The sequence below is a fragment of the Ophidiomyces ophidiicola genome, assembly GCF_022830035.1.
Source record: "Ophidiomyces ophidiicola strain CBS 122913 chromosome Unknown scaffold_5, whole genome shotgun sequence".
NCBI lineage: Eukaryota > Fungi > Ascomycota > Eurotiomycetes > Onygenales > Onygenaceae > Ophidiomyces > Ophidiomyces ophidiicola.
Window position 1 is genome coordinate 767,374 of NW_026054645.1, and position 24,530 is coordinate 791,903.

The following is a 24,530-nucleotide window of genomic DNA, read 5'->3' on the forward strand; positions in this document are numbered from 1 at the left end:
GGAGTAATCGGCACGCGGAGCAGGAATTATCCGTGCCGGAGCACTGTCATGGCACTAGTGGCTTGGCTCTACGGTCGTCGTCGGAGTTGACGACATCTGCATCTCGTCGCCTGCCGGTCGAGGGTTTGTTGGTTGAGCGCCGACCACCAACATCCACATTGTAGAATGAAGGTGGTGGCTGCGATTTCAACTCAATAAATGCCCCTACTGCTGGCAGGAGGCGGCTACTCTCCGGTTTCAGACCCCAGTTCCCTATACACCCCTTCCTCCGCCTCCCGGTAGGAACAATACCATAAAACCTCCAGCCAGAATGACGAATAAACCCATTGCAGGGGGAAGAGTGTTCGGTAGTGCAAGGCTAATCCTGGCAGTTCCATCTGTCGACCCGAAGAAGGCTCATTCTCCGTCTGCAAGTAGCATTTCCCTGAACTCACAGGCATCGGCTTCGCAAGTGTCATCAGATACACATGACCTTATATCAAGGATATCATTGGACAATGCAGAATCTTCTATTTCAAAGACTGCAGCTACAAGCAGTAGTAGTCGACTCGCATGTCCGATTTGCAACGAGGAAATGGTGAGTTTAAGGCCTTTCCACTTACACTAAAAGAACTGGTTACTGAAACGTGAAACAGGTGACATTACTTCAACTTAATCGGTAAATATATATATTTCGAATTTGCGAAACCCAGTTTATTGACAAGCTGTCTAGACACCTTGATGATGCTCACCGAAATCTCGAAGATGAACAACAAATTGAGGTAAAGGACTGGTTTCAAGTTCAGGTGGAAAAGGCAAAGAAGTTTCAACCCTTAGCCGTGTTGAATCAGAAATTGAAAGGCCTAGATGTCTTTGAGTCTAATAACAATCCGCCACTTGCTTCCTCGGCGCCCACTCGCGCTGCTCCAAGTGGATTTGTGGAACCCCCCAGGATGCTGGACCCAGATGAATTGGTAACAAGGGTACATTGGCAGCAGCGCACGCTGTATGATGTTTGTTTAGACCCAATGTGCGAAAAGCGGTTGACTGTGACCACTGGTTGTGTAAACTGCCGGAAATGTGGGCGGCTTTTTTGTGACGAGCATACCATGTATCAAATGAAGCTTTCCAGGTCCGCTCAACATGAACCAGTTCGTGGTTTGTGGTGTCGAGTATGTGAGACATGTTATAAGTCACGAGATGGCTATAATGATAAAAATGGTATGTCCTCTGTCCTTCAAGTCTGGCTTATTTGGCTCATTTTCTCCTTAGGGATTGAGCGCGATCACACCGCATTTTTCATATCCAGAAGGAAACCGGTAGTAGATCGGGCATTTTTAGAAGTTTCGCGGTTAGAGAAGAGACTTAGCCGGCTGACACAGCTTCTCGCTGAGCTTCCTCTTGACCATGTTCAGTCGGGGGCGAATAAGAGATGGTCGCTCTCCTGGCAGGGCACTCAGCGTAAACAAATTGAACAGTCCGTTGTTAACTGGGAGGACGATACAAGCGTTTCAAGATGTCCATTCTGCCAGCAAGAGTTCACAGCATACACTTTCCGGAGGCATCATTGTCGCACGTGTGGTCGTGTAGTCTGTGGTGATGCGAAGACCAACTGCTCTTCCGAGGTTGGGCTGGACGTTGCAACACGTACGTATAAAGAGTGATGCCAGTCGAGTTGTGGACTTTCTGACCGTCGTAGGTACTTCCCACTTATCCGAAAAATCGGCGACGTCAAAAAACCTTTGCATAGATGTTAGACTTTGCAAAGACTGCAGATCAACTCTATTTGATAAGCGAGACTTTACTTTGGACCTCGCTAGGGAATCTCCCGATACTCGAGCGTATAAAAATCTGATCCAGTTTGAAAGAGGCATCAGGATCTTATTACCTCGATTTCAAAAATTATTGGCCGCCTTACAGTTAGTATACCCAAAGAGAACGCTTTAACACACTAATAACCCTCCTTAGAGATCCAGATAACCCTCCCTCTCCGGCTCAGCTGACAGAAGCATCCAAGGTCCGCAAACGCCTGATGGATTCCTTTTCCCAGTACGATGTTGCTGCTCGACGAATTCGCGATATTCCTACCGACTCTCCTACGCGAGCTAGACTACAAAAGGCTATCTATCACCAGGCCACCAATTTTCTACACCTTCACATGTTACCACTCAAAACACTGCCAAAGCTTCTTAAGCACGCCACGCCACATGGTCGACTTGCTGAACCAACACCAGAGAGCTTGTCTTATAATGGGACAAGCCCGCCTACTGCTCGCGCTTTAGCTACAATCAAATATGGGCACCAAAACTCTCACAAACATACTAGTAGTATACCGAGCCTAATCAGCGACAATAGTAGTGCCTTATCAGCCCTTGAAACGGAAGAAAAGGCTCTCCGTGAGAGGCTTATTGTACTCGAAGAACAAAAGTTTTTCGTATCGGAGATGATTGCGGATGCGAACCGCAGAAGAAAATTTGACGAGGCTAGCAGTTTAGCGACGAACGTGGAAGAGCTAGGAAAAGAGATTGATAAAATCAATGGCATGCTAGGCCAATTAGACTTTGCGGGCGTATACCTCGCGAACACTGGAGATCCAGACTCAGGGAGCCCGGCATGAGATGGACAACAGTAATGATGAATGACAATCCGTTTTTTTTCATGATGGCATATACTCCATAAGCGGTGAATAGTGATTTTTGGTTATGCACAGCTAATGGCGTTTGTTCTTTATAAGATATTAGAGTGGCTGCTGCAGAATGATTGATCAAACCTAGTTGATACATACATATATCCAATGACTGTTCAACGTATTATCGGATGATAAATAGATTGAATTTAGTGTAGCCGGTATGAAAACGTGTCCACCAACGGCTGTCGATTCACTCTTCCAAGTTGGAATCTCCCGTTGTCCCATTCGTCCGTACGGGATCAGTTCTATCGAATTGAGCGGCTGTGCGGCGCTCTTCGCCCATCGCCCTTACCAATGCTTGCAGCTCAGAGATCTGCTGTTTCAGCTCTCGAACTTCTATCACGCAGGGGTCGATCTCTACGTTTGGTTTGATCTCCTGAACCTTTCGGTTCCATTCCGCAGCGTCAGATCCTGCATCAACTAAAGCAGCTACCTCCTCCCACTCTTCCAACTGCTCGTCTTCTTCCTCGCCTAACCGCCGGTTAATTTGGATCTGTCGCGCATGACACATCTCAACGAAGGCAGTGATTAGGAGAAGCGGGGAATAAATAACACCCATAATGTAATGATTCAGACGTTCATAGCGGTCGTCGGACATCCACCATTCAAACGGGAGGATTAAGCAAAATATTTCGACAAGATTAAAAGCTATATTTATAAGCACAAGTATAATGAGCAGCCAGGGAATGGTAGTAACTCACGAACAATAAAAACATTTTCATCGGGAGCACGGACGAATTGAAGAGTTCTGTAGGCGAAAAGGGCAAGGTACTCATTGGTCGCATTTCCAGTAATGTCCTCATAGGCACTGTTATATAAAGCGATGAGAATATTCAGCAGGACTATGAATACATAGTCAGCTATTTTCACTGAGCTGCAAGCTTAGGAGCGTATTGACCTACCAACCATAACAACGAAAGTAAAAAAATAGTAAAGCACAATACCAAATGGAAATGCAAAGTCCTTGAAAGCGTCGAAATCAGGATTCTGCATCACCGTGTGCGCCATTCCCTGGAGAATCATGCCGGGAGTCATAAGGTTGTCGGGATTCGCTTGGTCCATGCCGGCAAAGCCCTGTAAGAAGCCGACGATGACTACTCCCAAAAGTGCAAAGAAGATCAAGCTTTCCTTCATCATCACCTTCAAGACCACGAGCATGGCCCCGAAGAAGCGGAAGGTATCCAAGTACAAAAGAAGTCGGCCCCAGAACAACGGCGCAGAAAACGCTAGAAGGTTGTAGCTCAACTTGTTGAAATGTTGCCTTTCCAAGTCGTGCGTGTCGGACGAGCGAGTAAGGGCAATCACCCGCATGATAAAGGAGGCGGCAAGAAGGGAGTAGAGAGTGGAATTGAACGCATTCCAGAACCCAAAGTTGTTGCGGCCAACTTTCCAGAATTTTGAGACCTCATCACAAATAAAGGCAAACGTCATCAAATAGAGAATGCCTTCCACGATATCAAGATCACCAGTCGAATTAATTGTATTGATAACACCAGTATACAGTGCCAGGTATAACATGGAGAAAAATATCTGAACTGTATTCTGGTAAATCGGGACTCGCATCCTATCCGGGTTGAAGTGAGCCCAGTAGGACGTATTGGTGCGGTTCCTATATTCGACAAAATTGGAAGCGTCCAGATCATCCTGGCAAAGCCAGCCATGCCATAGGTACTTGATACATTTTTGGTATCCTGACGAGCCGATGATTTGCAAAGCATGTAGATCAACAGCGCGCTCAATCACATTCACAGGGGAAGAAACCTCATTGTCATTCGTGATGACCGAATATCGCTTCAGAAGCACTGCTTGCATAAGAAAATCATGATCGTCTTCGCTTTCAAGCCTGTGCGCAGATTTCAGTTGCTTGTTAAAGGGCAATTCACATGGACCACATACAATCTCTTCGCAAGAATTTCGCATGCTGCAGCCCTCAAGCCATGGAGATCGGAGTCCCAAAGCTCTTTGGAAGCTTGGATTCTAAACCAGCGCAGGCAGACCAAGAGGCCAAAGACAACACAAGCTCTATATTCGATCCCCCCAGTGTTTCTCGCTGTTTCAATGACAGCTTTAGTTATGACAGTGCTATTTGGCCTGCTTATTGCGCATTCTTCGAGGTCGCAAGGAATCACCTGCTCGACCAAGTGCCTCAAGCGTAGCGCGACCTTGGTGACTTCTTTGGGAGGAAGACAGGGAGGAACAGTATCGTCCTCGCTGCGCGGGAGCACTACAGCAGCAAATGTCAGCAGTAGCACACAGGGGGGAGCTTATCCGCAGCAAACATACTGCGCTCATGTTCTTCGGCATGGAGAAGAGCATGTTGCTCGTTCGAGAACAGACGCGACATGGCGTTGGGTTCCCTTGCAATACAACAATCAAGTGAAAGCTGACAATGCCCGTCGTCTTCTAGAAACAAAGGAGCTCTCGACAAGGCGCGCTCCGTTCCTCGTCCTGTGGGCGCATGTTTGCGGCGGTAGAGCTCTTCTTCTAGTTAAAGCGTCGCCAACCCCAAGCGAGCCGCGTGCGCGGCGAAGTTAAACCAACTATGCATAGATACATGATTAATCGCCACTTCAGACGGGCTAGCCACGCCCAAAGGCATATCACGGCGAGGTGTGAGAGGTGATGAGCACTGAGGTGGCATGCACAGGTAACTATGTAACTAGTCATCATGTTCCTCTGGGAGCTAGAGCCCAGGATCAATTGATGATTTGCCTGGATTGCGAAATCAACTACTTTGTACTACTTCACTGCTATAGTTTGACAGACTACTACGGCTCCCTTACCCTCTAAACGACAAAGTAGTTAATTTTGAGACCCGAATGCACGCAATACGGACGACGCCTTCATCTTGTGGTGGTTATGCTATCCGCGAGCTATTCAGCGCCATCGGAGGGTAGAAGTTTCCCATAAGTTCCATTTTTTCTAGCGCTATTGTTCCATGCCAGCACACCGCAACTCATGTGCGGATCAAATGAGGGCGAGCAGTGCTCGTTGACTCGGTTTAGATGATGAGAAATGCTTTGGCATCTATTCAACCATCGCGTCATCACTCTCGCTGACACTTTCATCGCCGCTAACTTCTTGGTTCTCGCGTTCTTTTTTCTCCATCAAAAGCTGCAGGTTAGCTTCATCCTCTTCCGTTACTGCCTTAGGTGCCATTTGGACCACACATGACCCTCCTGAAGACCGAATTTTCTCAGAAATGCTCCTAATAGCGTCTTCTAAAGTTTTGATGCCGAGGTTTTTGTCCAGGCAATGGCTGGTCAGGACATATAATGGAGGGGAAACCAGTTTGACCTTGACCTGTGTATCCGTGGTGTTGTTGGCCTCAGCAGTTCGTAGGGCGTCCTTAACAGCGTCGATACCCTCGTAACTGAAACATGTAACCTCAATGTCCGCTCGCACCTTAGTGGGCTGTGGCGTAAGCCTTTTGCTGATGTGTAGCAAGAGCTCATCTCTGACGACCTGGCTTGGGAAAGTTACATCGTCCCACACACTCGGATTTCTGCAGAGGATCAGTGACCAACACACAGCAAGTTTATCGGTAATATTCTCCTACTTACGTGATCGAAAGTTTGAACGCATCGTTGGCATGTCCATATTTTTTATTCAGCGGCCAACCGATCTGCTGGTATAGCTCCTCAATCGGAGTGTGTGTCTTCTCCGCAACGTGGCGCATGATCGAATGAACAGATTTGCTCTTATTGTATCGCTCCTCACACTTGATGACATCCTCGGCAGAGACTCGGCGTTTTGACAGATCGATATAACCTATTAGAGCGGGGGTCGCGTGTGAGCATAGTGGGGATGGGATGGAAAAATGTGGCTCATATACCCTTTTCTTTATCCACACGAAGAACAACTACAACCTCATTTCTTCCGACGCGGATGAGCTTCTGTATACTTCTAATACGACGCCTAGATAATTCTGACAACAAAATCATGCCGTCAATGTTATCGTACTCAAGGAGCTTCACGTATGCTCCCATTTCCGCAATCTAGAGAGCGAAGAGGTAAGAACAAGGGTTTAGGCTTGGTTTCAAACACCCACGTACCTGCTTCACGTTCACCATCACAAAACTGTCTATCTCCGGGTACTTCTCCTCATAAAAACGGCAATTTGTTAACGACATGATGGCGGGGTAGGGCCGATCCCCAGCAGTAGGGAGCGCTGTAAAGGTTCGGGGTATGAGATGCCAGTTACCGAAGGCGATATCAAGCGCCACAGGCTCAGCAAATCGTCAGGAACAGCGCAATGAGATTCCGCCGTTTGTCGACTCGATTCTTCGTTTCGTCGCCATGACTCGTTTGTGCAGCAGAAACGGGTTTAGCGCGGCATGATCATCACGTGACAATTGTTCTGATGATGTAAGCAATGATGTAATCGCCATCGAATTCGACAACAATATCCCTAAAACGGCATTCCTGGTGATTTGTTGGCGTGTCCGGTGGTTTCAATGCCGTGCGAAGCTCTCTAAGACTTGCGTCCAGAGCCCCAGCTATCTGTTGTTGCTGCCTTTGTGCTCAGGTGCTTCGACACTGGAAATCACCAGCACGGAAATCTATATCGAGCTTGCACCATAGAATGAGCTGCGATCCTTGGCGTGTTTCCGAGAATCCCTTTTTCCACATTCAATCACTCGCCATAACACCCCTGTTAGCATCCCTGGATTCTACTATACATTGATATGACAGGCGTGGGAACGATTTCTCACCCTTATAGTAACATGGACGATGCCATATCTTCGAGCACGCCCCTCTTGGAGTCTGACCAACATGGAGTGAGCGTTGGTGGCTCTCAGCATGGTACTTTTCCATCTGACTCCCAATTTCACGATAACCGGGTCCCCAATGTGAGCCCTAGCCAGCAGCTTGATAATTGCTCCTTGGCAAACTCATGCCAAAATATCCGAGGTGACGGTATTTCCTCGGCCCCCTGTCACGCAACGGCCGGTAAGTCCGCGACAATGCAACTTGCCGATGTACACGGCGTGAAGAATCGCCGTATTATGTAGGTTACTGTTTTTCCTTTCGTGGCGACCGGCTGATTAAGGGGTTACACATATAGGTATTTGGCATACTATGTCCCATTCCTAAATTGGATTACACAGTATCGTTGGCAGTATTTACGCGGCGATTTTATCTCGGCATTAACTGTTGCCTCTGTTTATATCCCTCTTGGTCTTTCACTCGCGTCCAATGTTGCCCATGTCCCCGCATTAAATGGACTCTATTCTTTTGTTTTCCACCCTTTGATGTACGCGCTCCTTGGGAGCAGTCCTCAGGTTGTGGTCGGCCCCGAAGCACCTGGTTCCCTGCTTGTGGGGACGGTTGTTCGAAATGCTGTGGGCAAGGGGAAATCCGTCGACGATGATGCCATTGCTAACGCTCACATCGCCGGAATAGTAACTGGGATGGCTGGTGCAATGATTCTTGTCGCCGGTTTGACCAGACTAGGTTTTCTTGATAACATTCTTAGCAGACCGTTCTTACGGGGCTTTATTAGTGCTATCGGTTTCGTGATTTTTGTTGACCAGCTTATTCCAGAGATGGGCTTGAATAAACGCGCGAAACACGAGGGCTTAGCCACACATGGTAGTAGTTGGGATAAGTTGTTGTTTCTGGTTCAAAACGTGCACTATGGCCATGGTTTAACTTGTGCTGTCGCATTTGGCAGCTTTGCCATAATAATGGTGTTTCGGTAAGTAGGGTTGTACTGTATGTAAACTACTTCCATGAAATTGTTAACAATGACCTAGGACGTTGAAGAAATATATGGAGCCACGATTTCCAAGTGTCGTTTTTTTCCCGGATCAGCTCATTGTTGTAATTCTCTCCGCAGTTCTAACCTGGAAATTCTCATGGGATGAAAAAGGCCTCGCTATTTTAGGAGATATTAAGGGCTCTGGAATTCCTACATTTGCGTTCCGTTGGCCATTCAACTGGGAACACCTTCATCATATTAGAACTGCGATGAGCACATCCTTCATTATTTCTTTACTTGGTTTTTTCGAATCGTCAATCGCTGCCAAGGGACTCCGAAGCACTCATCAAGGTGCCATCGAAGGCATGACATATAGCCCCAATAGAGAGCTTGTTGCCCTCGGATCCGCTAATATTCTTGGTGGTTGCTTCATGGCACTGCCTTCTTTCGGAGGTTACGGAAGGAGTAAATTGAGTGCGGCAACTGGCGCAAAAACACCGATGAGTAGTATGTTTTTATGCCTAATAACAGTTATCTGTATCGTTTACCTGCTTCCTTACTTTTATTACCTACCGGTAAGTCTTCTCTGCTCTTATGTTTATCCAAGCCTCCTAACAACGATTGGAAGATGGCCGTCTTATCTGCCGTGATATCAGTTGTATCGTGGTCCCTCATTGAAGAATGCCCTCATGATATTGGGTTTTTTATTCGCATTCGGGGTTGGTCCGAATTGAGCCTCATGCTTCTGATTTTTGTTTCAACCGTCTTTTACTCTCTGTATGTTGGAATTGCCTTAGGCATGGGTCTTTCCATCTTGCAAGTAATTAGACATGCCACAAAACCACGTATCCAGATTCTAGGCAAGGTTTCTGGCACCGACAACCATTTTGAAAATGCAGAATTACACCCAGAGCGAGTTGAATTCATCGAAGGCTGTTTGATTGTGAAAATTCCCGAGCCACTGACTTTCGCGAACACGGGTGACTTGAAGAATCGTCTAAGACGCCTTGAATTCTATGGCACCAATGCTGCCCATCCTGCTCTTCCTCGTCTTCGATCTCCAGAAAATAACCGGAATATGATATTTGATATTCACGGGGTGACGAGCATCGATGGCTCAGGTATCCAAGTCCTTTCGGATATTGTGAAAGAATATATTGATCAAAATGTCAGGGTTTTCTTCTGTAGAATTCCACGGCCGGAAAGTGACGTTTTTCGTCTAATGGTCAAGAGCGGCATTGTGGAAACCTGTGGAGGGATGTCGCATTTTGTGTCAAGCGTTGATGAAGCCTTAAAACTGACAGAGACACGATATATTGACGAGCATTGAATACAGAAGGACTAGAATGATATTTGGCAGATATAAGCCAAGATTACCTGAAGATTTCTTTGAAAATACCAAAGCATGCATATGTGGACATGCATGCTTACAACCTAACTAGACAGATGTTTTATTGATGCTAAACTAAACTAGCGATTGAGGGCGTAAAAGGTCCAGTTATAGTGTTTACTACTTTCTTGCTCATATAATAAACATGGTTTTACATATTGAGTACATAGGGAAAAGGCTAGTTGATTAATAGGTCACCTTCCCCTATAAGAAACGTAGCTGCTTTGGGAGTGAGCTCAAGTGCATGACAATCTGAAAAACAGTAGGAACAACACCAGTTATTACACCGCTTGCATAATAAAAGGACTTCTAAAAACTGTCCACTTTAAGGCTGAAAAATCCATTAATTCCACGCCTGATTATCAAGGCTAGAAGCCTCTTTATCAAAAACGTCGAGGGGTGTGGGCCCGAGTTTTATACGAGATTTTTTTTCCCGCCGCCCCAAACATCGAAAAGGGACAGTAGCACTGACTCTGTGACAGGGCATCAAAATCATCCGAAGTTGGCACTGTAGTTGGACGTCTTGGTTAAGCAAACACAAATTTTTAATAATCGACAAGGTACAGTTACCTGCGGCGTAGCCTGGGTGGCGTGTAACAGGATAGTGGGTATTAACGCAATTTACGAAGTGTCTTGGAATCAGGTTGTAACATTATTGAGCGTGGCTCTCTCCTCAATTCGGTGCTGAGTACAGGTTGCTCTTCCAATCAATGCACGAAGAAGCCCTTCGTTTGCCCTCCAAATGCACCTTTTCTCTTGCTCTTCTTGGCCTATAATGCTATCATCCTCACTATCGATGCTAAGCTGTGAATCGTCGAGAAAGATAGCCCGACCAGGATTTGCAAGCAGTTTCATTCGTCCCTCGGAACCAAGCACGAAGGCTCCGCATGCAATCTTTGTTATTCGAGGGGCGTGATTGGCATGGTTTTTGGGGGGCTGTGCGGCAGTGATATCGATATCCATGGCAAGGTGGGTTTTAAAGTAGTTTAAAAGGGCTGACAAAAATGGTGTTGTTAAAGAAGACCCACCGTCATGTGGCTTAGCTTTGTTGTCAAGGGCACGGATATAAAAGTCACTCAACGACTGGCGAGGTAAAGAGATCTCCAAATTTTTCAGCAAAGGTGTAGTAGGTGGTGGAAATGATAGCGTTAACTGAACCTCTTTTATTACCCTTTCCAAGGCAGCTCTTGTGCCATCCTCTCGTTGAGACTTATGGGATAAGGTGGTCAAGTAAGCCTCTAAGCAAGAACATAGGAATGCCGATGGAAGCCTTAGAATTGAAACACGTGCATCGAAGTTGTTTTCTAAGAAGGAAATGAATGCTTGTCGTAGCGCATTTGGCATCCGTGTGACCAAAAGTGGAAGATAAGTCACCTCATGTTGTTGTTGCCGATAACCATCTGGACCGCTCAGTAACGCAGCTTTATATCGAATAGCCTCATACTGCAAGGTCACCAAGATGCCAGCAGATTGCTCTGCGGAAACCACAAGACTAGTCTGTTCCGGATCCTCAAGAATGGAATGCTCTTCGTTCCAATAACTCCAAGTAGGAATGGTCTCCCATTTGCAGGCGACAAGTGCACCCGCTTTTTCAAGGGCCTCGTCCAGGAGCGAGGTACTGTCAAGAGAAAGCCGGATTCCCCGAAGCTGGTCTCCGGTGAGCATATCACGTAGACGGCGGGCGTATAGAGACAAGGCATCGGGATTATCCAAGATGGAAAGTTTGGATTCTTGGGCATGGAATAGGGGAGACAGGCGATGAAGCGTCCACGAGGTACCAAAGAGCTCTGCCGGCGACTGCGCCATGGCCATGCACAGTGTTCATCGACGGTCAATGCTCTCGCATCCTCGCCTCCTCATCGTGAGGCTCTGGCCAACGCGTTGATGCGGAACGCGGTCTGCCAGACACAGCAAACAGGGCAAACAAGCCCAAACCCAACAAGGTGGGTTATACGGGATCCGACCATACGGTATAGCTCTATACGGATCCGTACGGAGTACGACTGTATCGTCAATCATCGCGATCATTCTGACTCTCTTTTGCTTAGATAGTAATTGCATTGCTAACCTGATCGATCATACACAACTCGCCATCCCAATTTTCCCCAGCACATACGCCTGGCCTGCCATTCCCATCAACTTCACACCCAGCAGACGCTCGTAGTAAGCCTTTGTTCTGTCGCCCCGCGTCATGAGCATCAACCGCCTCAAGTGCTCCATTTTATCCATCTCGGCCTGCATGACTCCGAGCATCCAGCTTCCTAGCCCCGCACCTTGATATTCCGGGAGGATGTACACGTCACACAGATATACAAAGGTCACGTAATCGGTGATGAAACGCGTGAACCCAATCTGCTCGAGCTTTGACGATCCGCCGTCCGTGGTGATGGACTTGTATAGACCGAAGCAGAGCGAGTTGTTGACCATTTGCTGCATAGATTCCATGGGAACTGCGCGCGCCCAGTACACATAATCCTCGTTAAACGCTTTGATCAAGGCCGGGATCGACAGCAGAGAACGATCGGTTGAGAGTACAAAGACCGTTTCTGCACCATCGTTGTCGGGGACAGTGCGCGTCCATTGCTGCGGCCGGTCGTTTAGATTCGGCATGGCTGTTGGAATGCTTAAGAGGTGAAGTCAGAAGCCTTTCTGCTTCCGCCCTTCGTTGGCCTTGACATACAACGCTACTTACTGCCTGTGATGGCCCTGAGTCACCAGTGGAGCGGCCAAAGTTTAAGAGAAAGGAGCCTCGTGTTGGACAAGCCGATTGGAACTCATTCCCGAAGCCGAAGAAGACGGGGATATGTGCATCAAATTACTAATTAAACAGCCGGTCATTTTCTGGCCTTTTGCCCAAAAATTTCCCACCAGACGCAGCCATGGGACGTCTTATCGATCAGCGCGCCGCCCTTCTCCTGACCTAAAAAGCGATATATTAGCCTATGATACACCATAGGACATGTTGGCGGCAACTTACACCCGTCGATAATTACTCTCAGCTTTCTCTCACACTCGTCTGGCTTCATGGTGAACTTCTTTTGCTTGGGACAGTCCCTGTCACCAGCGCTCCCGAGAAACTGCGCTTTCATTCTCACCACAGTGTCGCCCTGGACAAAAGCACCCTCCCCGCTTCCCTTAGGCGTCGTCTGATGGAATTCATTATCATACTTATAGTCAGGATCCAATTCTAGCTTCCTCCCGCAATAGTCTTTGGTAGCAGCTAGGGCAAGCTCGCTGGGCATGCTTGTAGGATCCGGACGGGGATTATTTATGCACTTAAAGCGCTCAACATTCCTCGTTTTGATGCGAAAGACGCCACAATGATCGCCTACATCACCTCCATACTTAGCGACCCTGGTGTTAGTATCACATCCTTTGATTGCGCGCGTAAAAAAGCGCTCGCATGCCGCTTGGTCGAGATCATACTCGGGCACCTTGCTGGGTGAACACTCTGCAGAGTTATTATAGCTAATGGAGAACTCAGCTGCTGAATTTCGAGTATCATAAAAATACATTTCATTAAAGCCCTTCTCTGGCTTCACCCGCTTTGCGGCGTGTTTCGCGCAGAAGTCCTTGGCGCTCTCCTGGGATCAGTATCAGAATATATCTTCGCCAATATCAGTATGGAAGAGTCATTTGCGTACTATAACCTTTTCTTCGTCCACCCCTATATCCTTATCAGCGCCTGTTTCTTTTTGACACTGAAGGTCACCCTCGTATTCCTTCGCAACGGCGCTCCAAACAAAACAGCCATCCTTGATGATACCCCCGTGCCTCTTAGACGCTGTCTTTACACACATCTCTAGACACGCTTTCAAAAGCCATTCGCAGTCCGATACCCGGAGCGTATTTGAAAACTTTTCTGGACAAATATGGTTTAGTCTGGACGACAGCGAAAAGACGATTCCGGCCCCCATGTCTGGCGACTCGCGAAATCCCTTGTCGTCAACTCTCTTGTCTCGATACTTCTTACAAAACTTTTTGATACTATCAGTGGCAGCATTCAGCTCGACAGTCGGCCCCGATCTCTCAGCACAGTTCTTCTTTTCATATGGAATTCTAAGAAACCGGCCGTGGATCTTGTCGGCCGCATCCCAATGCCTGGATATATGGTAAAATAGTGTTTGGGCTGGCAGTGTGTTCATCGATGTTGAGGGCCTTGTCATAGTCATCTCGGGGGGCTTTCGATCCTTTTCAGGTGGTTTTTTGTCAGGTCCAGGTACTTCTGGTGGCGGCGTCGGTGGAGGCGCGATTGGTATAGGGCCAGCTACCCCGACCTAAGCGAGGCCGCCCACAAAAATGCCCACCAACGCGGCTTTCCCTGCATTATCCGCCGTAGTTATTGTTGTTGGTGTTGTAATTGACACATATTCCGCCAAACGCGTTGGCAGAAACGTCTGACTCCATATAGAGCCACCACTAGTCGTCGTTATGACGAGCGGCCCTGGTGCACTAGTAGATTTCGCGTCTGATGCGGTCACAGGACTTCCATCGCATTGTCGCAGAACTAGAAAGAGAATCCAAGACAATCGCATGTTTGCAAAGGGAGGTTTAGCTGGCTGGCCGATTCACTGGGGACGACTTAGAGCAAGCCCTACAGACAGCATTAAATACAGCACAGCACCGCCATGGGCGAGATGCTTTTATGTTCGAATCACCCCATCCATTCTCTTCCTTCCTGGCCGTTTGCTCCTGTCCGACTGTCTTGGTGAGAAGACCTGCTGATAAATCTCCGCCCCTAAAGGCCCCCTCCGCCCCGGCGTCACAACCCCGGAGCGGAAGTCTCTCCGCTGGTGGTCACTGAGCTCATGAATGTATTCGAAACAATTTCCCGCCGCTCTTGATATCTGCGGCTATGATTCGTCAGCCTTGCCGCCCTGGTCGCCTTAGTGGAACGGACATGCTTCGTATTACTGCTGCTTCCCATGCCGCGTGTGACAGCTACACATATGCCCCTGCAGAGACCCGAATAGGTCAGGCATCCAGGCGGCTGCTAGTCTGAAACGTTTAGCTCAATGCATGCTGCTTTTTTGGTTCTATGGGCAGGCTTACCTTTGCTATGCCTTCTCTCGCGGCCGCTCCATTGAGCCCCTCAAATGAACGGCCCGTCGATGCTTCTTCAGCGCCAATTAATTCTTTGCACTTTTACCAATAAATCCTGGGAATCGATCTTGTTTCCTATTCAGGTTCTATTTCCTCTCCTTCCCACGATGCCATATTTCCGCCCAGTTCCCCCTTTACCAGGATCACTTGTGCCAGATCTAACAGACAAGTCCGAAAATCTGCCTGGTGGCGAAGTGAGGAATATCGTTATATCTATCCACTTTTTGCTGTAGAACTAGTGTTGTGTCAAGAAGGCTCGAGGTTTCTACGTGAAGCGAGGCAACCAATATGGCCTTTTCCCCTAATCCGTTTATGGTGTCATCTCTCATACTTTGTTTGTGCACTTTGATATCCCTAGGATCTAGCTACTCAATACATCAAAGCTGCGATAGATTTAGAGCCGATGTCCGGGCCGCTGCTGATGAAGCCATACGTATGGCCAAACATGCCAAATTTCGTGCTGATTTACAGAACCCTCCGGCAGGAGAAATTGTGGATACGTTAATTGGTACTCCGAATGGCCTGCAATCATTTAAGAGTAAGACCTCTGATTTCCTATACATGTGCTCCATCAAACTATGCTTACTAACGCTCAATACTTCTGCTCAGGGTATATGGAGCGGGTTCCTAAGGAAGTAGGAGAGCACTCTAGGGGGCCGCAAATTGGGGCAATATTGATTAAGTGTGGCGATCGCCATTTAATAGAAAGCTCATATCGTCCAGGTGATTATCTGGACTTTGACTGGCCCCGCATGCGGCCGACGTCAAATATCTATGGAACAAGGTTTTGCTCCGGAGATCACTTGGCCATCACGTATGAAACCGGTCAAGAGAATCCAAGAGCTGTCGTTCTACTCTGTGAAACCCCTTCGGGGGATCTCAAATTCCATGAGGTCGCGATCGTTGAGAATTGGAACGACGCCGCAGTGGAGGGTATTGAAGTCGACCTGCTAGAAGATTTCATGAGCGTGACACTTCTCCATGAGTTTTTGCATGGAATAGACGGGGACCAGTGTAAGTCTACTCCATACGCCTGTATTATTTGGATCTAAAGTCTTACAATTTGTTGATGTTCCCTTTGCAGTCCCTGCCGAGTTAGCACCAGGTGTTCCTGAAGCATATGGAGTACATGACATCAAAACTCTAACTAGTGCACAGAAGATGAAAAATGCTGATAGCTACGCCCTACTTGCTGGAGGTATGATCTATTTGTTTTTAGTCGAGAGCAGCCGTCCAATACGCAGGATATCTTTAACCTCCCTAACTCGTAGGCTTATATTATCGGCTTCGCCCACTTGACAAGAATGGTGTCTTTCAGAGGCCATATGAGAAGGGAAGAGAGCCGCCGAAAGGCCCACATCCCGAGGATAGTGTTCTCTGGATAAGAAATTCCGACGATGAAGAGGACTCCGACGCTGATTTTAATGCGAATCGCCGTGCTAGAACCAAGGCAGAAACTATAGCACATGGCAAACCGGAAATGTCTAATATTATCCAGGTTTAGGCAATACGGAGTACACATGCCTTGGGTAACTAATTATCAACCTTGGGGCAAACCAAGCATCTCAACCGAGATCTTCAAAAATCACAATATCAGAGACCCAAACCTAGCCACCGGCCCCCAGATGTTATTCTACATTGAGAATGGGGGGCACGGGCGGCGTTTGTGTATACATGCATAGTACATAGATACCTTTGTACGAATATGCGGAGTTTTTGCCTTTCAAGCCAAGTAGATCAGATACCAGTGAGATGGCGAAAACCCAAGCACACTTCTCGGACACCGAGCACTGCATACTACAAAGGTCCACCGTCCAAATAGTAAGAATATATAGATTTAGAGCGGTGTCTTGTAAGGCTGTTTAGGCACCACCTGAACAAGAGCGGCCTAGGAGGTAGGTTTCGAGATAACAACGGTGAACACGCATGGCCATAAAAATGAAAAAATCCACAGAAGACGCCCGCTCAAAACGAAGGAAAAGGCTTATCAAAACATTATTGGACTTGCAATACGAGGCCAGAGCCTGAATACTCGTCGGGCTGGACGGAGCCAAAGTAACGCTCAATCGTCTGCGTCATTACATCAGAAGTAACCTGCATGTGCTCGCCGGGAATAGTAAGAAACTCCAGTTTTCCGGCTTCGTCCATAGACTTTAGGCCTAGCCAGTCTTCTTGATATATCTGTCTCTCTCGAAGGGGCGTTACCTCCCCAGTGGTCTGGTTGACTTCCGCAAAATGTGAGCTCTGCTTGGGCTTCACCATTTTATCGTCCTTGAACATGTACATAACAAATTTATTGAGTGACATCAGGTTCTGCCTATACTTAGCATTCTTCACGGTCCGTTCGTTGTTGACATCAGCCAGGAAATTACTATGTTGGAGGTACTGATCCAGCTGCTCTGGATTACGAAAATACTGTGCTGGGACAAAACCGGATTGTACCAAATTAGACCACACGCCGAATCTCAGCAATGCCTCACCCCCACGGCATATCCAGTCCCCGCTCGAAGCGCATGACTGGAAACTTGCGATCCCATTGTGCTGGCTGCCAAAAGTGACCAAGTTGTGAACGGGAGGCTTATTGCAGCGCTCTACGTATGCACGTAGAAACTGTCCTCCCTGTGAGAATCCCAAGGCGTTTATAGCGGGAGCAGTATTCAGTATTGGGTCAGAGGCCAGCTGTTCGCACACCGTTTCAACCTGTTCGGTGACGTTTCCGAAAAAGGTGGCCTCGCGGTCCTTCTCAGGTGTGGTATCCAGGCGTATGATGTGGACGTAGGTGCCCGGATTCACCTTTTCGACGAGATGTGAGATTTCTTTTAATCCATCGCGGCCAAAGTCATCGCCGAGACCATGCCAGAGGACGAGTGGGAGGGGCGTCGGTTTCGTATACGGGACGGAAAGAGAGGTGACGGGGATAAAGAGAAAGGCAGTATGCAGTATTCTGATCCTCATTGTGTCCGTTTCGTCAAGTAGAATCACTAGTCTGGATGTGTTGATGTATGTAGTTAGTTAACTTACATACATAGAGATCGTTTGGGGCTAAGCTGTGGTCTTGGATTGTTAAAGGAATGGGAGATTGTTTCTCCGCCATGATCTCATTGGAATTCTAGCAACGAGCAAATTTGCGCATTCATATACTCCGTACTCAAATGGAATAAATACATGAAATTCCTGTCGAAGCCCATGGAAATCCCCTTGTTATGTATGCCACGGCGCTTTTCTGCCATATGAAGACGGACTTGTTGAAGCAAAGCTATCCCAAGACTGCCCTCCATATGTTAAACTACCGTCGGGAGGGAATGGCACATACCCTATACTCTGGCAATCCTGTCCTCCACGATCATTGTCTACCAATGACGTTGGCTGGGCTGACAAGATTGATCCTCTCGCATTATTATGCATCGATATCTCACTTAGAAACTCGTCGATATACCCTCCCATTGGACTGAACTGAGACAGGAAGTCTGTCTCTGAGGGCGCGTTGTCAATGATGGAATCCACGCAGTTTAAAGATGTATTGAAGACGGTCTGGACCGCCTCGCCACCGATTGTTGAATTGAAGTCGTTATCAATCAAGCCATCGGTTTCGTGGATGCTACTCATGTCCTCAACATCATTTCTGATCGTTTTCCTTATGAGATCTCCTCCATTCCTAGTTTCTTGTGGCTTAAATACTAGTCTTTTCCAGATCTCATCTGGGTCTGGGCAGTCTTTCGCACATTCGTTTACTTTTTGGCCAAAAAAAACTTGAACTCGTGACTGCTCTTCATTTGTTTTCTTTTCTATATTGTCTGGTATGCCTCTCCATAATTTGGATGACTGATCCTTCTCTTGACATACTTCGTTCTGTGGCCCTAACATCATTGATGGATCGGTGTCTGCTTCTTGATGTTCATTTTCCCTGGTATATGGGCATTCTGCCTCCTCCACGTCGGGCGCAATATACCATGTCTTAGGCCCATAAGCGGCAAAAGTGCCGTGTCTACTCAGCACCGGGAGGCCACAGTTGTCGGGAAGCACAGGACTTGATACAGGATACCTCCATATTTCCCCTCGCGCAGGATTATTTACCGAGGTTCCCTTTTGATTTCCGAAGGAGCCTAGCTCTTCACTACTCTCGTGTTGTGCGAGTGTCGAAGGTAGCCCTAAAATGTCATTTGTGTGGTTTTCCTCCTGATCAAGAAGCATCGACTCGGATGACATCATGCTCATCGCTTTTGACACGCTCCGAGGCTGGGAATCCAGATAGACTATTGGCTCTTTATGAATACGGATACTAATATCATCGGGATTCAGCACTGTCGGTGTATATTCTCCTTTTCTTTGCCTATGCACCCCCCTCAAGGCCCGGTAGGATGGTGGCCTTGAATTTGTTCTTCGTTCTCCAACGGCCAGTCTTTGTCGATCTGCTTGAGTCAACGGCCGCCTTCGACCATAATTATACCGTTCCGCTTCGCTAGTAAAGCGCATGTTAACCGGACGCGAAATAGAGAGGTCTGCCCAGTCATGTTTTTTGAGGAGCCTGCGTCTGAAATCCTCCAAGGTGCCGGCATCGGGCTCCACATTTGGCGGTGGTAGTTGATCTCCCGTATAAATAGAAAGGGGGGCGTTTCTAGTATCCTTGACTCTGTGTCGCCGGTTGTTCTCTGTGCTTTTCCATCCGCCGCTAAACGACCCCTGGTTGCATACCCGCTGGTCAGTCCTTATAGAAGACGGCGGGTTTGGCCCAGCAACATCCACTGCCGACCGCGGTACTCGGATAGGGGATAGCGGTTCTCTTCGGCTCGTGTGGGCTCGCCTCTTTGCCTTGGCGAAATGTAGCTTCTCGCGAGCCTTGAGGGTGGTCTTGTCCTTGAAGGAATGACGAAACAGCTTGCCTCCTGTCCAGTTCATCGGTCTCGCGAGCACATCGAAGGCCGCGTCCTTGCGTGCGTGAAGGGGCAACAAGTCTGGACGTCGGCGTCCTCGCTACGGACTACCTTCCAAATGCGGCCCTGCCCCCGCAGCTAGGCTGCTTCGGGCTTGAGGACACATACGGACATCTATACCGGACTGTTACGATGTTGATACACTACAAAAGGGCTGGGCTTCAACAATAATTGAACTTGATTAGCTCTAACACAGAGCGAGCGGACTAGCTTGCGGCAGCCGCTGTGCCGGGAGTAACTACTTAAGTAATAATTAAATGGAATCCGGAGACACCGCGATAGATTACTCGGGCTTTTTCGGGGCGGGAGGCTTTTGGGGGGAGTCCATGCCATAGTCGAGGCCATAGTTGAACTTGAACTTGCCAATACTTCCAAGAATTGGCCACAGCCACGAGGGGATGGTCGCGACATTGACCTGGTTTTTGATTGCCTCGAGGTCCTGTTTGGAGCAGTCGCCAGCTGCACAGTGCTTGACTTGGTTTAGGTCCAGGCCTGCCAGGTCGCTTTCCGTCTTAGGGGCATCATCGCGGGGAGCCAGCTTGATACCATTGGCATGTTTTTTGACACCGGGTTTGACAGTTTCGATGGATGAAGTAACGTTCCAGTTCTTGGAGGCCTTTGGGTCATTTTGGATTTTGTCAAGAACATCGGCGAGCACCTTCAGATCCTTCTCGGAACACTGACCAGAGAAACACTCGATGCTAACGTGAGATGGAATGGTGTCTAAAATCGTCAGATACAGCACGAAGTGGATGGAGAGCGTCACTGAAAATTCACATACCGACTGCACGAGTCGCAACCGGTGTAGTTACACCTAGACATGCGAGATACAGCACGACAGCACTAGCAAAGGCACACTTTGTAAAGGACTTCATCTTCTTTGAAATCCGGTGTCACGGGAGAGGAAAAAAAGGCAGGATTAAGTTTTGAAGGCACTGAAAGAACAAGAGGCACATATGAAAGGCAGAAAGAGAACCGGGTGGTCCTAGGAATTTAAATGGCCGCTGACGATGAGATTTTTCCCAAATGCAAAATAATAAAAAAAATAAAAACTTAAAACATAGACATTTTCAGAGAAGAGTAGAAGAGCAAGCCAGAGCATGTAGCCCTTTTCCCGGTAATAATGTAGAATATCAAGGTAGGGCCTTCAGCTTGCTTTCAGGCAATACGTGTTGAGCTCTTTAAATCAAGTCTGCACCAGATACGACCAGTTAACGATATCGGATGTTGTTAAACTTTCCAAGGCAATACTCAACTTCATCCTTATCTGATCCCAGATTGATGTTGGGTTCCGCAAACGGACGAAGGCATCGTCATCAAGCTCCAAGTCCAGGGTTGGAACGGACCGGTTCGGACTTTGAACCTTGGAATCCAGGCAAAGGAAAGAGTATCGAAATCGCCATGCATCGGAACCAGGTTACCATTTTAACAATATTTAAGGAAAGCAAAGCCCCCGACTCCAAACTATTCTCAACTAATCATTTTAAGAAGATATAAGGAGAGCTAGAGCCTCAACCCCAAACCGTTCTCAATTACTTAAGCAGCGATAGGTTTTGATAAGTAGAAGGAACAACAGGGCAGACCTACTTAACAAAATGACAGTCACGCTTGACATTGACGAGGGCGATGGTGTGGGAAGTCGACTTCTTCGTGGCGAGGATCTGGAAGGGACGGATACAACAACAAATATATTTTCAAACACAAAAGAAATATCTTTCTTCTGCAAGGCATGTACACTTCTTTCGCTAATACTGATGCTTATGGCAACATTTATGGCTGGCGTTGTCCTGTCGTCTCAGGGGGTAATTAGTCTAGGGACGGGTTGCAAATTCGGCCATAAGGGCAAACTGCCTGATTCTGTTTACTGTGAGGGATCCGAATACCCTTCCCGGGTTGGGGAAGCTGACGTTGAGAACAGCACCCGCACACGTCATTCAAGAGTATCAAGCGGTGAGATTTGACGGAAAAGTTGAGACGACAAACATGTATAAGGGTGTTCCTGGCCCAGGGCTGGACAACGCATGGAGCCAGCTTTTTGACGGTATGTATCGCAGGGAGAACGATTAACATAACGTGCTTTGCTGACTTGGGTAGTGGGACCTCTGCTCGTCACCACAGAAGAACTGAAGAAAATCCGAAAGACGAGCGTCGAAGTTCCGTCCAGGCCAGGACACCATCTCGCAAAACTGGCGGTGTTTCACCAGCTCCACTGTCTTGTGCGTACCATAGTTCTATACCAACCTAGGCGTCGTTCACAGGGGCTAACCAGCTAACTGTTAGGATAAAATTCGCCGCTATGTTCATAACGACCATTACAACATGACAGACGAGGGCCAGTCGGTGTCCATCATTGACCATGTTGGTAAGATACACCAGAGAGGCGTTGAAGAAGCGATGGGGGCTAATAGTTTAAGATCATTGCATCGATATTATCCGCCAGGTGATTATGTGCCGGGCGGACACGACACTGATCACGTTCAATCACGGCAGTGGTCCATTTTCTCCAGTCGAGCCCGATTTTGACGCCACTCACACCTGTCAGAACTTTGCAGAGGTGCATACCTGGGCAAAGAAAAAGGAAATCAACATGACAGAAGAGGCGATCAAGAACCCTGAGGCGTTTAGGGACGCTTTAGTCGAGTCAATCGACAGGAAACTGGGAGAAAAGGGGCAGTGAGCCGGGTCAGTTGGACAGGCCGGGAGCCGCGAGATATTGCATGTTGGTACGGAGTGCTCCGGTGGAAGCGGAGCTTAATTGTTAATTCGTCTCTTCTCTTCTCTTCTCTTCTCTTCTCTTGCCTGCCGGGTGCATGGCCAGAATGAAAGGATGTACATAATTAGTCAGATTAGTCAGCAAACACGCACCGGGTTATAAGGTGCTCGCCGTCTGCTTTCTTCCCACCACCACCTCTCTTCCTCGTTCTCACTCCCGCCAGCCTCACTACCACCCTCGCCAGCGAAGAGGTCTGAACGTGCAATGCTTTTCTGGCCGACAGAGCGCCATTGGCTCGCTCCATGACGGGCAGGGGACACAGCCAACCCAGCTAGCTTCTGAAGGTATGTTGCGCACTGTTGATGGCGACTCGGCTGCGAATTTCGTGATGAATCCCAGTTTTTAAGCATAGTTCACCTGACGGCCTCCGGCCGCTGAACGAAACCAAACACCATCTTTCACTTTTTTCTGACTGCAAAGCCCTTCTCCCGTCATCTCCATGCTCTTTTTTGTGACGTCTTTGGCAGGAATGCTGACTCAACTCAGGGTGCTTTTTCAGATGCGTGGCCAAGACTGCCGAGCGTTTCACCTCTGGGACGCCCCGCGAATCATTGGAAGATGGCTGGGGCAATGTTTCGATTTGTAAATTTCGGATCCTGCATTGCTGCCCAACGGTCTCCCGCCAATGGCCATGCTTCCAGTGGCAGTTCCAAGACCCTCCCTAGCTCTCAATAGTCGGGCGAGGCAGGGTGATTGACAGCCGACAGTTTGTTACTATTTCATCAAGCCCCTCATGTGCACGCATCTCTGTAGATTTGTTTGGCAAGGCAACGAAAATGCATCTCTCCGTCGCACATGCTCGACGCAACCCTGCTTGCCAGCACCAATACGATGTAGTGCGATGTGATCAGCCGTGCGCAGGCCCCTCAGAGCGACCTTCGGGATTGCTGGCATCGAATCGATTCAGCCACCTTCACACCGCCCCGGCTGCGAATGCCGCGACTGGTGGTGGCTGCACGGAAACTGCGCGAGGCCGTAGCGTATCACGATGCCACGTCAGGCCGGGTGGAGATTGCGACGGGATGATGCAGCTGCTGGCGAGCGTCGCCGAATCCTCCCAGTGGCTCCCGCGCACCGAGCGCAAGCAGGGCCTCCCCTGCCCGCCATCCTTCCATTCGCTAATGTGTGGGCAGACTGCGCGGGAATTCACCTGAGACCGGGTGCCCCGCTTTGCATCATTCTTGCTGGTGGTGAGTTGGCCGGCGCTCGCTTCCAGCATTAAAGGGGGGTCAAATCCCTTTTCCCGCCCGGCCTCCTGCTTCCCTTTCCCCCCTTTCTGTCCGTACAAACACCACCTGTCCCCAAAGCCATATACCACTATATCATCTTCTGCGGTCAAGCATTCCATTCAAAGATCGACAGCTCTATCTCCATCTCGGGGTTTCAAGCACAGCGAACAAAGTTTCAAAAGGACATTCGACACGGACCTAGTTATTCTGACCTTTTTCGCACCTGGCAATCGACTTTCTCAAAACCACAGTCCAATTCTGGAGTCCAGCCCGCGGGTTTATTTTTCATTTCTGTTGCTTTTGCTTGAAAACTATCAGCCCAGTTCCTCCAATCTGGATACGCACTGCCTTAAATAAGCACGCCACTCGCTGTCAACACATCTCAGGTAGAGCCCATTTCTTTTTGCTATTTTTTGTACCGTTTTGTCCTTCTATTTTATTTCCGGTCCTGTACTCCAACTCATGTATTTTCCGTCTCACCTGTGCAAGTCTCCTGGCCGAGATCTTTAAACCCAAGGACATCCCGTAAGGACGCCAAATTTCCCAGGAACCGATTTCAATCTTCGACTAGGAGGCTTTGAGCCAACGTCATTACGACCACCTCGCGATCCGCGCAGATGGTATGTTTTGACATCAGAGTGCATAATGGTGCATTTTCCGTTGGATAATGAAATTTCGACCCAAACTATGGGTTGTCCGTTGGATACAATGCTTCTCACGCCACACCTGGAA

At 48.3% G+C, this 24,530-nt stretch overlaps 12 protein-coding genes across 12 annotated transcripts; 4 read left to right on the plus strand and 8 right to left on the minus strand.

The window, feature by feature from the left end:
* Nucleotides 1-310: 310 nt before the first annotated feature.
* PEP7 (carboxypeptidase Y-deficient) lies at nt 311-2,596 on the plus strand (the record flags this gene model as incomplete). The annotated part of the gene is made up of 6 exons (XM_049251202.1): nt 311-577; nt 636-658; nt 713-1,200; nt 1,252-1,626; nt 1,679-1,898; nt 1,948-2,596. The coding sequence occupies 6 exons, from the start codon at nt 311-313 to the stop codon at nt 2,594-2,596; spliced, it is 2,022 nt and encodes a 673-aa protein (XP_049110052.1).
* Nucleotides 2,597-2,858: 262 nt separating this feature from the next.
* YVC1 (Calcium channel yvc1) lies at nt 2,859-5,012 on the minus strand (the record flags this gene model as incomplete). Its single annotated transcript, XM_049251203.1, has 5 exons — nt 2,859-3,316; nt 3,370-3,510; nt 3,571-4,511; nt 4,565-4,892; nt 4,952-5,012. The coding sequence occupies 5 exons, from the start codon at nt 5,010-5,012 to the stop codon at nt 2,859-2,861; spliced, it is 1,929 nt and encodes a 642-aa protein (XP_049110053.1).
* Nucleotides 5,013-5,695: 683 nt separating this feature from the next.
* On the minus strand, nt 5,696-6,801 carry LOZ57_002126 (uncharacterized protein; the record flags this gene model as incomplete). The annotated part of the gene is made up of 4 exons (XM_049251204.1): nt 5,696-6,173; nt 6,232-6,439; nt 6,504-6,666; nt 6,724-6,801. 4 exons carry the CDS (start codon nt 6,799-6,801, stop codon nt 5,696-5,698), a joined length of 927 nt encoding a protein of 308 aa, XP_049110054.1.
* Nucleotides 6,802-7,395: 594 nt separating this feature from the next.
* On the plus strand, nt 7,396-9,702 carry LOZ57_002127 (uncharacterized protein; the record flags this gene model as incomplete). Its single annotated transcript, XM_049251205.1, has 4 exons — nt 7,396-7,679; nt 7,737-8,369; nt 8,428-8,947; nt 9,001-9,702. The coding sequence occupies 4 exons, from the start codon at nt 7,396-7,398 to the stop codon at nt 9,700-9,702; spliced, it is 2,139 nt and encodes a 712-aa protein (XP_049110055.1).
* Nucleotides 9,703-10,401: 699 nt separating this feature from the next.
* On the minus strand, nt 10,402-11,568 carry LOZ57_002128 (uncharacterized protein; the record flags this gene model as incomplete). Its single annotated transcript, XM_049251206.1, has 1 exon — nt 10,402-11,568. One exon carries the CDS (start codon nt 11,566-11,568, stop codon nt 10,402-10,404), a length of 1,167 nt encoding a protein of 388 aa, XP_049110056.1.
* Nucleotides 11,569-11,838: 270 nt separating this feature from the next.
* LOZ57_002129 (uncharacterized protein) lies at nt 11,839-12,372 on the minus strand (the record flags this gene model as incomplete). The annotated part of the gene is made up of 1 exon (XM_049251207.1): nt 11,839-12,372. One exon carries the CDS (start codon nt 12,370-12,372, stop codon nt 11,839-11,841), a length of 534 nt encoding a protein of 177 aa, XP_049110057.1.
* A 224-nt stretch (nt 12,373-12,596) lies between these two features.
* On the minus strand, nt 12,597-13,934 carry LOZ57_002130 (uncharacterized protein; the record flags this gene model as incomplete). Its single annotated transcript, XM_049251208.1, has 3 exons — nt 12,597-12,682; nt 12,740-13,346; nt 13,407-13,934. The coding sequence occupies 3 exons, from the start codon at nt 13,932-13,934 to the stop codon at nt 12,597-12,599; spliced, it is 1,221 nt and encodes a 406-aa protein (XP_049110058.1).
* A 1,219-nt stretch (nt 13,935-15,153) lies between these two features.
* Nucleotides 15,154-16,369, plus strand: LOZ57_002131 (uncharacterized protein; the record flags this gene model as incomplete). The annotated part of the gene is made up of 4 exons (XM_049251209.1): nt 15,154-15,403; nt 15,475-15,879; nt 15,950-16,063; nt 16,137-16,369. 4 exons carry the CDS (start codon nt 15,154-15,156, stop codon nt 16,367-16,369), a joined length of 1,002 nt encoding a protein of 333 aa, XP_049110059.1.
* A 491-nt stretch (nt 16,370-16,860) lies between these two features.
* Nucleotides 16,861-17,820, minus strand: LOZ57_002132 (uncharacterized protein; the record flags this gene model as incomplete). The annotated part of the gene is made up of 1 exon (XM_049251210.1): nt 16,861-17,820. The coding sequence occupies one exon, from the start codon at nt 17,818-17,820 to the stop codon at nt 16,861-16,863; it is 960 nt and encodes a 319-aa protein (XP_049110060.1).
* Nucleotides 17,821-18,066: 246 nt separating this feature from the next.
* Nucleotides 18,067-19,761, minus strand: LOZ57_002133 (uncharacterized protein; the record flags this gene model as incomplete). The annotated part of the gene is made up of 1 exon (XM_049251211.1): nt 18,067-19,761. The coding sequence occupies one exon, from the start codon at nt 19,759-19,761 to the stop codon at nt 18,067-18,069; it is 1,695 nt and encodes a 564-aa protein (XP_049110061.1).
* A 318-nt stretch (nt 19,762-20,079) lies between these two features.
* On the minus strand, nt 20,080-20,671 carry LOZ57_002134 (uncharacterized protein; the record flags this gene model as incomplete). Its single annotated transcript, XM_049251212.1, has 2 exons — nt 20,080-20,519; nt 20,578-20,671. 2 exons carry the CDS (start codon nt 20,669-20,671, stop codon nt 20,080-20,082), a joined length of 534 nt encoding a protein of 177 aa, XP_049110062.1.
* A 720-nt stretch (nt 20,672-21,391) lies between these two features.
* On the plus strand, nt 21,392-22,473 carry LOZ57_002135 (uncharacterized protein; the record flags this gene model as incomplete). The annotated part of the gene is made up of 5 exons (XM_049251213.1): nt 21,392-21,662; nt 21,715-21,837; nt 21,891-22,012; nt 22,077-22,158; nt 22,211-22,473. 5 exons carry the CDS (start codon nt 21,392-21,394, stop codon nt 22,471-22,473), a joined length of 861 nt encoding a protein of 286 aa, XP_049110063.1.
* Between the last annotated feature and the right edge of the window lie 2,057 nt (nt 22,474-24,530).